Below are 14,825 nucleotides of genomic sequence, written 5' to 3'. Positions count from 1 at the left end.
AGGACTTTCTAGATGGCACTAGTGGTAAAGAACCTGTCTGCCAATGCAGGAGACAAGAGACACAGGTTCAATCCCTGAGCTGGGAAGATCCCTTGGAGAAGTGCACAGCAATCTACTCTTGCCTAGAGAATCCCATGGACAGAGGAGCCTCTCAGGGTACAGTCCCCAGGGTCAAAACAGTCAGATACAACTGAAGCTACTGAGCACCCATGTACACTAAAATAAGAACCAAATCACTTTGTATAAAAGGCTTAAAGTTAAAAGAAGAAATAGTATGACAGATGAAGTCCACATATAGTTTTCAATATCTTGTATATATTCAGATTTAGATGGTAAAATAATCTACATTTTACATACTATGTATTTGCTTCACAAGCATATAATAATGAATAGGATACAATATATGGAGATTTATTACCACAATAAGTGGTTTTATAGACAGCTGAGTTATCTTCATAATGCATAAAATGTTTTACTGGTCTGATTAAAATAAATGCTATGTAATATTTTCTCTGGCACATGTTGCCCACAACTTCCATTCACTTTATCAAAAGAACCTGAAACTTTGCCACAGAGGAAAAGAGAAGGGGGAAAATATCCCTACTACCAGAAAATTACCCTTCTGTTTAAATCAACCCTTCTCACCTCATATATCCCAATAAAGAAAACAATCCACATGCTTAAAGTCTAAAATTACCAGCCTCAATTAAAGGAGAAAAGGCGGGTAATAACACTCACAGAGGATGACAATTTTTGAAAAAGACCCCAGACAGCATGCTTATGTTACTAGGCTAGTCCTGCACAAACACTCCACACAAAAGAGTATAAAAATACATTTGTAATTTCAGGGTACTAAGAATATGAGAGAGTAGAAATGATCACATGTAGCCATGGACTCTTTCTTTCCTAAATGCAGAATATCAGCAGTATATAGTGGAGAATTTATTTTTAAAATTGTAATCTATTGTCTTTTTCTATAGTATTTTTGTGAACTTTTTTTTTTTTTGTTTCGTGTGAATCTTTTTTCATTTCCTAACGAGGTACAGGTGGTAGCCACCAGCAAATGCATTTTCCTAACAAATTAAATAAAAGCCTGTTTCAACCAAACAACACAACTATCCCAAGAAGTATTAATAAAACTGGGATATAAACCATTTTCCTAATTCCCTGTGTTCACTGGGATATTCCATTTTCCATTAACATATTATGGAACTTGAAAGTAGTCAAGTAACCAAGCAGAGCCCTATCAGGCCTTCTGCCTTCCCAGGACAGACCACCACCTCAATATCCTCCACCTGCCTTTTACGTGTAGAAAAGCTTTACTCTCCTAGGCCTCCCAAGAGTCCCAAAAGGCTGGCTCAAGACTAAATGATTATGAAATGTGAAAATACAAAAACAAAGCACAGCTAGCTGTTGGGTCAGGAAAGTGGTAAAAAATTTAAACTACAAACCACTCACACAGCACAATCACTGAATTCCCAGTTCCCAGAAAGATTTATTAATAGATCAGGGTCTAACACACATTCTCAAGTTGTTTCTATAGGAAGTAGACTTCATCAGATGAAAACTGCTGACCATAAGCATGTAGACCCCAGATGGGTTAAAGTCAGAGGGTAGATGATGCCTGAAACGTTATGCTGATAAAGTTAAACTAATCAGTCAATACCAACCAATCCGAGATTTGTGCACAAGCTGTTCATACACCCTGTAGGCCCCTCCCTCACACTGTCATTAAAACCTTTGACTCCTAACTGGCAACTTGGAAATGGTCTTAGGACATTGGTCTACCATCTTTTCAGATTGCTGGCCTGAATAAAGCAACTTTTTCCATTTACACCAATACTTTTCTCCTGAGTATTGGCCTTTCAAGCAACAAGTAGCCAAACTTGGATTCAGTTTGGCTTCATCCGGTGACAGTCAATGCATATTTGATCAATGTGGAGAAATAATATATTAGATATTAATTATTTTCTATAGGACAGCCAAACTATATGAGCTTTCTTTATATTTCCTAAATGTATATACTGGCATATCAACCAAATACAAGGATAAATAAAGATTGGCAGAAGATAAAACCATGTATCTTTTAATTTTAGTATTTGGAATACTCACCATCAGCTGTTGCCAATTTCAGTGCAGTTAGGAATTCATCTTTGTTTAAATTATTGTTCAATTTAGACAGAGTATTCCACAGGTCAGGAGCACTCATCTTTTCTTTGCTAAGATTGTGGAAGTTTTCAATAGTATCAGGCAATACTAAAGGGTACACAAAACACATATTTTACAACATTCTTGTTCAAGAAATTAATACAGCAAACTATTATCTGGAGTAGTTATGAATTGAGATTTTTATGGTTAAGAAGAATAACAAATAAAGTATAAATTGCCAACTTCCAAATATTAAAATACAATAACATAACATAAAATTAAGTGTATCTTTGAAGATTATAAAATATTTCAAGAACTTATAGTTCCATATATAAAGAAACTTAAAAATAACTAAGCACCCCTAAATAATCATTATCAAGAATAACTTTCATTGAACTTTCATTGATTTACAATAACCTATATTCACAAATACGTCCAACTGACACAACCATGAATTAAATAGCTTTTGCTCTGTATCTCCCCACAAAATCCTTTTCTGAACACCATACACAAAAATAAACTCAAAATGGATTAAAGATCTAAATGTAAGACCAGAAACTATAAAACTCCTAGAGGAGAATATAGGCAAAACACTCTCTGACATAAATCACAGCAGGATCCTCTATGACCCACATCCCAGAATATTGGAAATAAAAGCAAAAATAAACAAATGGGACCTAATGAAACTTAAAAGCTTTTGCACAACAAAGGAAACTATAAGCAAGGTGAAAAGACAGCCCTCAGAGTGGGAGAAAATAATAGCAAACGAAGCAACAGACAAAGGATTAATCTCAAAAATATACAAGCAACTCCTGCAGCTCAATTCCAGAAAAATAAATGACCCAATTAAAACATGGGCCAAATATCTAAACAGACATTTCTCCAAAGAAGACATAAAGATGGCTAACAAACACATGAAAAGATGCTCAACATCACTCATTATCAGAGAAATGCAAATCAAAACCTCAATGAGGTATCATTACACGCCAGTCAGGATGGCTGCTATCCAAAAGTCTACAAGCAATAAATGCTGGAGAGGGTGTGGAGAAAAGGGAACCCTCTTACACTGTTGGTGGGAATGCAAACTAGTACAGCCGCTATGGAGAACAGTGTGGAGATTCCTTAAAAAACTGGAAATAGAACTGCCATATGACCCAGCAATCCCACTTCTGGGCATACACACTGAGGAAACCAGATCTGAAAGAGACACGTGCAACCCAGTGTTCATCACAGCACTGTTTATAATAGCCAGGACATGGAAGCAACCTAGATGTCCATCAGCAGATGAATGGATAAGGAAGCTGTGGTACATCTACACAATGGAATATTACTCAGCCATTAAAAAGAATTCATTTGAATCAGTTCTAATGAGATGGATGAAACTGGAGCCCATTATACAGAGTGAAGTAAGCCAGAAAGATAAAGACCAATACAGTATACTAACGCAAATATATGGAATTTAGAAAGATGATAACGACAACCCTATATGCAAAACAGAAAAAGAGACACAGATGTACAGAACAGACTTTTGGACTCTGTGGGAGAAGGCGAGGGTGGGATGTTTTGAGAGAACAGCATCGAAACATGTATATTATCAAGGGTGAAACAGATTGCCAGTCCAGGTTGGATGCATGAGACAGGGTGCTCAGGGCTGGTGCACTGGGAAGACCCAGAGGGATTGGGTGGAGAGGGAGGTGGGAGGGGGGATGTGGATGGGGAATACATGTAAATCCATGGCTAATTCATGTCAATGTATGGCAAAAACCACTACAATACTGTAAAGTAAATAGCCTCCAACTAATAAAAATAAGTGGGGAAAAAAATCCTTTTCTGGATAACTACTTCCTCTTCACTATACCACAGACTATGGAAGGAAATTTTGTTTTATTAAAATTCCAACAGAAAACTTTTGTAAGGTTTTAACAGGGAAGTGAAATTATCTTATTATAAAAGTATAAACGGTTATTCTATTGCTATGTAGACAATGAACTTTCTGAAGATCAGGCAGTTAGGAAGCTTTTGAGAAATGTCAGTGGTAGCAGTTCACAGAAAAAATGACAGTGGCATCAACAAGGGTGAAAATGATAGAGATGATGAGAAGTGAACAAACACAGGATATATTCTGAGCATAAAGCTGAGAGAGTATTTAATGATGAACTGAATGACGGTCTAAGGGGGCTGGGACCATGAGGAACTTCTAGGTTTGAGACCTGAGCAGCTGGGTGGAGAATAGGATCAGTAGCTGAGATAGGAAAGACTAGGGAAAGAATAAGCTTGTTGGAAAACAAGAATTCTTCTCCATACACATTAAGTTTGAGATAAATAGGGAGTCAGAAGGATACAGGTATTATTTAAAGCAGTAGGATCACTCAGAGAAAGCCTTAGAGAATGAGACTCAGAATGGAATCTGGGATCACACTAACATTTAAAAGTCAGCCAGAAAAGAAGCAGCCAGGAAACAAAACAAAAGAGGAAGGGACATATACAATGTAATATTATTCAGCAACTATAGAAAATTCTGCCATTTGCAACCTTGAGGGTATTAAGTGAGGTAAGTCAGACAGAGAAAGACAAATACTAGAAGATCTCACTTATATGTGAAATCTAAAAAAGCAGAACTCATAGAAACAGAAAATAGGAATGGTGGCTACCAGGGCTTGAGGAGTCAGGGAGCTAGGGAGATGTTGGTCAAAGGATACTAGCTTGCAATTAGATTAGTATGCCCTGTGCTTCTAATGAACAGCATAGTGATTATGGTAAACAATATTGTGCTGTATACTTGAAAGTTGTTAAGAGACTAAATCTTAAATGTTCTCACCACAAAAAAAAGAAATAATAATGTGATGTGATGGAGGTGTTAGTTAACACTATGATGATAATCCTACTGCAAAAAGTGTACCAAATCAACACATTACACACCTTAAACTTACACAATATGTCAATTATATCTCAATTTTTGAAAAAGGAAAAGCCAATTAGATGAGAAGGAAATTAGGAAACTACAGTGTCACAGAAGACAGGGGGAGAGAAATTTTCAAGAAAAACATGTTAAAACCTACTAGAGATAAATAAGACAAAGACAGAAAATTGACCACTGCATTTAGCAAGACAAGATTTAACTTTTTGTAAAAAGCTAGTATGGAGTGGCAGGGCTTCCCAGCTGGTTCAGTGGTAAAAAAATTCACCTGCCAACACAGGAGACATAGAAGACTGGGGTTTGATCCCTGGTTATCCTTCCAGGTTATCCCAGGAAGATAACCTGAAATAGGAAATGGCAACCTGCTCCAGTATTCTTGCCTGGAAAATTCCATGGACAGTAGGAGCCTGATGGGCTACAGTCTATGGGGTTGCAAACAGTCAGACACAACTAGGAAACAGAGCACACATGCAGTGTGGAGTGGCAAGGTCAAAAATCTGAACAGTGCTTTTAAAGAGGGAACTGGCAATATGGTAGACTAAGAATAGCCAGATTCCCCTTCAACCTCAAACATAAAATATATTTTAATGCTAAATTAACAATATCCATAAATAATGTATTTGCTGAAGCTTACTTATCAACATGAGAAGCAGCCCAGTTCTTTGAGGGTGGCCACTCCACCATAGCTCACCCCTGATACCCGCTAACTAGACATTTCTCCAAAGAAGATATACAGATGGCTAAGAGATTCATGAAAAGAAGCTCAACATCACTAATTATTAGAGAAATACAAATCAAAACCACAACGAGATATCACCTCCCACCTGTCAGAATGGCTATCATCAAAAAGTCCATAAATAACAAACATCAGCAACGATGTAGAGAAATAGGAATACTTGTACACTGCTGGTAGGGAGGTAATTTGTTGCAGCCACAGTGGAAAACAGTAAGAAGGTTCTTCAAAAAGCTAAAAACAGAACAACCATATGTCCAGCAATTTCACTCCTGGGTATATATTTGGAAAAACCAAAAACACTAATTTCAAAAGATAGACACACCTCAATGTTCATAACAACACTACTTATAATAACCAAGATATGGAAGCAATGTAAGTGTCCATCAACAAATGAATTTGTAAAGGAAAAAATGCCATATATATACACACACAAACACACACACACACAATGGAATATTCAGTTCATTTCATTTCAGTCACTCGATAGTGTCTGACTCTTCACGACCCCATGGACTACAGCACACCAGGCATCCCTGTCCATCACCAACTCCCAGAGTTTACTCAAACTCATGTCCATCCAGTCAGTGATGCCATCCAACCATCTCATCCTCTGTTGTCCCCTTCTCCTCCTGCCTTCAATCTTTTCCAGTATCAGGGTCTTTTCAAATGAGTCAGTTCTTCACATCAGGTGGCCAAAGTATTGGAATTTCAGCTTCAGCATCAGTCCTTCCAATGAATATTCACTGATCTGCTTTAGGATGGACTGGTTGGACCTCCTTGCAGTCCAAGGGACTCTCAAGAGTCTTCTCCAACACCACAATTCAAAAGCATCAATTCTTCTGTGCTCAGCTTTTTTTATAGTCCAACTCTCACATCCATACATGACTACTGGAAAAACCATAGCTTTAACTAGACGGGTCTTTGTTGGCAAAGTAATGTCTCTGCTTTTTAATATGTTGTCTAGGTTGGTCATCACTTTTCTTCCAAGGAACAAGCATCTTTTAATTTCATGGCTGGAGTCACCATCTACAGTAATTTTGGAGCCCAAAAAAATAAAGTCTCTCACTGCTTCCATTGTTTCCCCATCTATTTGCCATGAAGTGATGGGACCAGATGCCATGATCTTAGTTTTCTGAATGCTGAGTTTTAAGCCAACTTTCTCACTCTCCTTTTTCATTTTCATCAAGAGGCTCTTTAGCTCTTCTTCGCTTTCTGCCATAAGGGTGGTGTCATCTGTATATCTGAGGTTATTGATATTTCTTCCGGCAATCTTGAATCCAGCTTGTTCTTCATCCAGCCTGGCATTTCCCATGATGTACTCTGCATACAAGTTAAATAAGCAGGGTGACAACATACAGCCTTGGCGTACTCCTTTCCCGATTTGAAACCAGTCTGTTGTTTCACATCCAGTTCTGACTGTTGCTTCTTGACCTGCACACAGATTTCTTAGGACGCTGGTCAGGAGGTCTGGTATTCCCATCTCTTTAAGAATTGTCCACATTTGTTGTGATCCACACAAAGGCTTTGGCGTAGTCAATAAAGCAGAAGTAGGTGTTTTTCTGGAACTCTCTTTCCTTTTTGATGATCCAATGGATGTTGGCAGTTTATCTCTTGCTGTTCTGCCTTTTCTAAATCCAGCTTGAACATCTGGAAGTTCACAGTGCATGTACTGTTGAAGCCTGGCTTGGAGAATTTTGAGCATTACTTTGCTAGAGTGTGAGATGAGTGCAATTATGCAGCAATCTGATCACATGGACCACAGCCTTGTCTAACTCAATGAAACTATGAGCCATGGTGTGTAGGGCCACCCAAGACAGATGGGTCAGAATGGAGAGTTCTGACAAAATGGAATATTACTCAGCCATAAAAAGAACCAAATTCTGCCACTGCAGCAATTTGGATGCACCTAGAGAATACTATGCTTAGTGAAATCAGTCAGATAAAGAAAAATACTGTATGATATCACTTTTATGTGGAATCAAATAAAATAAAACAAATGAATGCATACAATAAAGAGAACCAGACTCACATATATAAAAAACAAATTAGTGGTTACCAGTGAGGAGAGGAAAGAACATAGGGAAAGGACAAAATAGCTGTAACGGAATTAAGAGATACAAACTTCTATGCATAAAATAGACAGCAACAAAGCTATACTGTATAGAACAGGTAATTATAGCCATCATCTTGTAAAATACAAAAAATAAAGCAAATGAATAAAAATCAAGATAAAAGAATAAAAACAAAAATAAATTCTACAGCAGCCACACAGAATGATCAACACAGAATAACCACACAGAATGGCTTACATAAAATCTGAATGAGTATACAATGTAAAAATATACATCCAGTCACTGAATGTGCTTGAAATGGTTTTACTAAAATTATTTTCTCTTGGCATTTACTTTAATTTTAAAATTACTTAAAGAAAAAGAATTTTAAAAAAAGAATTAGAAAGGAAATAATCTAAAAATGAAGTTTCTAGGAAAAGTGACTGACAAGCAAATAATCCTTTCATCCAATTAATCAATTGGATTTCCTTATATAGGAAACAAATTAAATTGATATATAAGGTAAAAATGGCTGTTACTTAAAGTGCACTATTTCCTAATATATGGCACAAAATAACACAATCCTACTTTTAGCACCAATTTTTAAGGTACTAATTTCATTCCATTTAAAATATACATATATGACCTTACATTTTTTTACAGTGAGCTTCTTAGTTACAAAGACTGTCTTTTTCATTTTCAAACAGTGTCTTTAGCACTCTCACAGCTTAACATATAATCTGATACATAGTAATGGCACAACAAATGTTATCAAATAAATTGGAAGATGAAAAAAATATGAACAGCTGGAACCAGAAATTTTGTATTATAGTACTCAGCTATGATCACTAGATGGCATCACTTTCCCAAAATAATAAAACATTTAAAATCTTCCCAAAATATGGATTTCATATATATGATTCTAGCTCTATATAATGAGGTGTGAGGTTGAGTAGTAAGATTATGATAGCTTTCAATTCATTTGCATAGGGAAGGTCTTCTAGATTTAGGAATCAGTAACAGAGATGATTAAGGTCAAACATAGCAGTAAGCCAACTATTTATTTGCCTGATGATCTTCAGGATACCTGGCTCTTTCAGTGTATTACACTTTTCTGAAGTCTGTCAAACTATTTAGTCCACAAAAAGTACAAATTCTTACCTAATTTTTCAGAGAAGCGTTCCATGTTGCTCATCATAGTATCAACAAATTGTTTAAAATTCACTTTTTTTGTTTCTAAAGGGAAAAGAACACATTTTCTTCAGTATTAACTTAAAGATTTATTGTGATAAATACTAAATTATGTAAAATAAGTTATATATTCAGGGAGATAACATCATTATATCCATCAGCTAATACTAACCACTAAAGATATATGGGTATAAGGGGGGAAAGCAGTTCAATTTACAGGCAAAAACTAAGCCCTGAAAACACCAAGAAAGCTTATCAAAAATCCCTCTAGTCACAAGTGTACAACGTTTTTAACTTTAAACTTATATTATCTTGACTTGACCTTGCAACAACTCAGTAAATATGTAGGCAAAGAATATGCTATTTATGCATGTTAAAAAAACATGCATATATGATATGATTGCACAACAGATAATACAAAACCAGGAATTAGAAGAGAGCTCTCCTAACTCTTGACTTCTTCTACATCAGGCTAACATTTATACTAATATCTTTACTCAAGCATGCTACTGAAACAATTAAACATTTAATAGTAACTTTATACCTTAAAAATTCTTCATAATATCCCAATGATAATGAATAAAACATTTCTAAGAATTTTCCAGGGCCTGATATAAAGATTTTACATAAACATGGTGAGTTTTTTATAATCCTAGTCCTTTGCTTACCCCACTGAGAAAAAAAAAATTCTAATACACTATAAAAAATACAGCACAGTATACTTTCTATTTTCAAGACTAAATATCCTTGAGTAGTTTACTTCAAAGAGCACCAAATCACTTTATATTCTTAGCCAAATCTATTGAGACAGAAGAAGTGAGACCTTGAAAAATTCCAGGGGAATTCAGAGTTAATTAAGATTTACATTCCCTGACAGGAACACAAATTTTCTAAAGCAATAAATTCTGTTCTTTTATTTTATTATATTTGATACCCCGTAGCTCAGATGGTAAAGAATCCACCTGCAATGCAGGAGACCTGGGTTCGATCCCTGGGTTGGGAAGATTCCCTGGAGAAGGGCATGGCAACCCACTCCAGTATTCTAGACTGGAGAATCCCCAGGGACAGAGGAGCCATGTCGGGCTACAGTTCATAGGGTTGCAAAGAGTTGGACACAACTGAGTAACTAAGCATATACACATACATACAAAAAAAAATATTTGAGACATATATTCATTACGAAAGGCTTCTCTGGTGGTTCAGATGGTGAAGAATCTGCCTGCAATATGAGAGACCCAGGTTTGATCCCTGGGTTGGGAAGATCCCCAAGAGAAGGGAATGGCTACCCATTCAGTATTCTTGCCTGGAGAATTCCATAGACAGAGGAGCCTGGAGGGCTACAGTCCATAGCGTCACAAAGAGTCAGACACGACTGAGTGACTGGGCACACATTAAAATCAATGCTGCCTTGAACATGTCTGCTTGTACATCAGTGCAAATGATTTTCTTGGATTTATAGATGAAAGTGAATTTTTCTAACTTTTGTTTCTATTTCTTTTTACTTTTCATTATGAAAAATTGTAAATATATTCAAAATAGAAAGTAAATGGCAATGAGCACCAAGTATACTCCCTAGATGCAAATATCAACTCATGGTCATTATTACTTTATCTATAATCATATACACTCCTCTACCTCACTCTCAACCTTTCTCTTTAGGAAAGTTGCTGCTATGTTCTAGGGGCACCTAAAAGAATTGGTACCTTTATTATGAACTGTGGGCTTTGACATAATAAAGTCATCCTTTGTCCCACTTAATGCCTTTAGTCCTGACTTGTGTCAATCAGAGAGTAAAATCACAAACCCTACTTTCTTTTTGTTTACATTTTGCCTAGGGGAAAAATAGGCTGAAAGACTATTAAGACTGCTTATTTCTGGACAATGAGATTTTAAGAATCTTGTACTTTTGAGTATTTTTGTACTTTTCTGTATTTGCTTAACTTTAATGGACTTTTTTTCCAATATAATCTGTAAAGTCATCACTCTGAGAAAAAGAATAGCAAACTCATCCTCTTTTCAGATATATCAAGCCAGTTTTCCTGACAACATGTCACTTACCACCAACTTCAGTCAACTCTGTGATCTTCTGAAATTCTGGCTTAGAAAGATAAACTCCTAAATTTTGAAGACAAGTGTTCAGATCCCCATAATCAATATTTTCATCTTTAATTTTATCAATAGCTTTAATGACATCAGTCAACACTGAAAATAAAGCAGTATGCAAATAAGTATTAAATATATGTCAAAAAGAAAACACCAATAGTAAGATGAATTTTGGTTTTAACATACCAACAAAATATTAAATATTTCACAAATGTTATATATGAAAAGCATTGTCAGAATCTTTAATAATATGAACATTAATAAGTTATAAAATCAGAGTATGAAACATGTGGAGAAAAGAGAAGAAAGAATCAATGAACTGAAAGACAGCAAAATCACCCAATGAACAACATAAAGAAAATCAGTTCAGTTCAGCCACTCAGTCGTGTCCGACTCTTTGTGACCCCATGAATCGCAGCACACCAGGCCTCCCTGTCCATCACCAACTCCCAGAGTTTACTCAAACTCATGTCCATCGAGTCGGTGATGCCATCCAGCCATCTCATCCTCTGTCATCCCCTTCTCCTCCTGCCCCAAACCCCTCCCAGCATCAGGGTCTTTTCCAATGAGTCAACTCTTCACATGACGTGGCCAAAGTATTGGAGTTTCAGCTTCAACATCAGCCCTTCCAATGAACACCCAGGGCTGATCTCCTTCAGGATGGACTGGTTGGATCTCCTTGCAGTCCTAGGGACTCGCAAGAGTCTTCTCCAACACCACACTTCAAAAACATCAATTTTTTGGCGTTCAGCTTTCTTCACAGTCCAACTCTCACATCTATACATGACTACTAGAAAAGCCATAGCCTTGACTAGACAGACCTTTGTTGGCAAAGTAATGTCTCTGCTTTTTAATATGCTATCTAGGCTGGTCCTAACTTTCCCTCCAAGGAGTAAGTGTCTTTTAATTTCATGGCTGCAATCACCATCTGCAGTGATTTTGGAGCCCAAAAAAATAGTCAGCCACTGTTTCCACTGTCTCCCCATCTATTTCCCATGAGGTGATGGGACCAGATGCCATGATCTTAGTTTTCTGAATGTTGAGCTTTAAGCCAACTTTTTCACTCTCCTCTTTCACTTTCATCAAGAGGCTTTTTAGTTCCTCTTCACTTTCTGCCATAAGGGTGGTGTCATCTGCATATCTGAGGTTATTGATATTTCTCCCGGCAATCTTGATTCCAGCTTGTGCTTCTTCCAGCCCAGCGTTTCTCATGATGTATTCTACATATAAGTTAAATAAGCAGGGTGACAATATACAGCCTTGACGTACTCCTTTTCCTATTTGGAGCCAGTCTGTTGTTCCATGTCCAGTTCTAACTGTTGCTTCCTGACCTGCATATAGGTTTCTCAAGAGGCAGGTCAGGTGGTCTGGTATAAAGAAAATAGATTGAAATAAAAAAGAATAGAGTCTCAGGGACCTGAAGCAGTATAAAAAAATGATCTAACATCGTAAAATCAGAGTCTTAGAAGAAAAGAGAGACAACATGGCCTAAAAGGTACTCAAAGAAATAATGGCTAAACAATTTCCAAATTTTTAGCAACAGATATGAACCTACAGATCGAAGAAAATACATGAAACTCAAACAGGATAAAGCTAAAGAAAACCATGTCAAGACACATCATAAGTAAACACAGAGAAAAAAATTTGAATCAGTTCTAATGAGATGGATGAAACTGGAGCCCATCATACAGAGTGAAGTAAGCCAGAAGGATAAAGACCAATACAGTATACTAATGCATATATATGGAACTTAGAAAGATGGTAACAATAACCCTATATGCAAAACAGAAAAAGAGACACAGATGTACAGAACAGACTTTTGGACTCTGTGGGAGAAGGCGAGGGTGGGATGTTTAGACAGAATAGCATTGAAACATGTATATTATCAAGGGTGAAACAGATCACCAGCCCAGGTTGGATGCATGAGACAGGGTGCTTGGGGCCGGTGCACTGAGAAGACCCAGAAGGATGGGGTGGGGAGGGAGGTGGGAGGGGGGATTGGGATGGGGAATACATGTAAACTCATGGCTGATTCATGTCAATGTATGGCAAAAACCACTACAATATTGTAAAGTAATTAGCCTCCAACTAATAAAAATAAATGGAAAAACAAAGTAGCTAAAGAAAAATGACAACTTACCTATAGTGGGGAAAAAACTTAATGAAGATTTCCCTCAGAAACCATGGACACCAGAAAGAAGTGGCACCATATTTTTCAAGTGCTGAAAGAAAAGAACTGTCAACCCCAAATTCACACTTAGAAAAAAAATATCCTTCAGGAATGAAGGGAAAATCAAGATGTTCTCAGATGGAAGAAAATGAAGAGAATCTGTTGACAGTAAACTGATGAATGGTTAAATGGAAGATGTTTAAACAGAAAGAAAAGGATAAAACAAAGAACTCTGGAGTATCAGGAAGGAAGAATAAAAAAATGGTAGGCCAAAATATGGGTAAATATAGTAGGCTTTCCTTCTCTTAAGTTTTTAAATCTCATTTGATGGTTGAAGCAAAAATTATAAAACTGTCCAGTATGCTTTTAAATATATGTAAAGGATATATTTAAGACAATTATATCATACATAGGGGAGGGTAAAGGGACGTAAGGATAGACAATATTTCCATACTTCATTTGAACTGGTAAAATAATGACATCAGTAGACTGTATAAGTTATGTATATATAATACCTGAAGCAACCACCAAAAAGAGATACACTCTAAAATAATATAGATAAATCAAAATGGAATTCTAAAAATGGGCAAAAGATTTGAATATATACTTTACCAAAGACACCTGGATGGCTAGCAAGCATATACAAAAATACTCAATATTATTAGTCATTAGAGAAATGAAACTTAAAAGCAAAATGAGATACCACTACACACTTATTATAATAGTTAAAATTTACAAAAAAAACAAGTGTTGACAAAGATGTGAAGAAACTAGAATCTTTATACATTGCTGCTGAGAAAGAAAATGTTATAGCCACTTTGGAAAACAGTTTGGCAATTTGTTAAAAACCTAAACATAAATTTACTATACAGACTAACAATCTTTCTCCTAGGAATTTACCCATGAGAAATAAAAGCATATGTCCACAGAAAGACATGTATGCAAATATTAATTTCATTACTACTGATAAAAGCCACAAATTGAAAAAGTCAAATGTTTATGAACTTGTCAACCATCAACAAAACAGAGTATATCTATAAACTGTAATATGAATTTATCCATAAAAAGGAATGAACTATTGATACTTACTACAACATGAACTAACCTTAAAAACATTATGCAAAATGAAGGAAGCCAAGTATAAAAGACATGTTATATGATTTAATTTGTATTAACTGTCAAAAAAAGGCACAATCATAGAGCCTGAAAGCAAATTAGTGGTTGTCTAGGGATGGGGTGAAGATTAATTACAAATGGGCATGAGAGAATTTTCAGTACTGATAGAAATGTTACAAACTGGATTGTGCCTACATCTGGGTATATAGCTAAAAGAATCAAAGTAGCAGCCTAATGAGGTATTTGCATGCCCATTTGTATAGCAGCACTATTCACAACAGCCAAGTGGTGGAAGAAACACACGTGTACACTGACGAATGAATAAGCAAAATGTGGTGTACACACACAGTGGAATATTATTCAGCATGAAAAAGGAAGGAAGTTCTGACACAT

General features: G+C 36.2%; 1 protein-coding gene across 1 annotated transcript in view; it reads right to left on the bottom strand.

Moving 5' to 3' along the window:
• EFCAB13 (EF-hand calcium binding domain 13) overlaps positions 1 to 14,825 on the bottom strand; it is a 201,415-nt gene that overhangs the window by 104,358 nt on the left and 82,232 nt on the right. Inside the window, exons 13-15 of the mRNA XM_061140776.1 lie at positions 11,102 to 11,245; positions 9,014 to 9,088; positions 2,113 to 2,256 (exon numbers count right to left, since the gene is read on the bottom strand). Coding sequence (XP_060996759.1) covers positions 2,113 to 2,256; positions 9,014 to 9,088; positions 11,102 to 11,245 — 363 coding nt within the window. The remainder of the gene's footprint in view (positions 1 to 2,112; positions 2,257 to 9,013; positions 9,089 to 11,101; positions 11,246 to 14,825) is intronic.

The sequence above is a fragment of the Dama dama genome, chromosome 5 (assembly GCF_033118175.1).
Source record: "Dama dama isolate Ldn47 chromosome 5, ASM3311817v1, whole genome shotgun sequence".
Taxonomy (NCBI): Eukaryota; Metazoa; Chordata; class Mammalia; order Artiodactyla; family Cervidae; genus Dama; species Dama dama.
The sequence above is the reverse complement of the archived record's forward strand: the minus strand, read 5'-3'. Positions and strand labels throughout refer to the sequence as shown.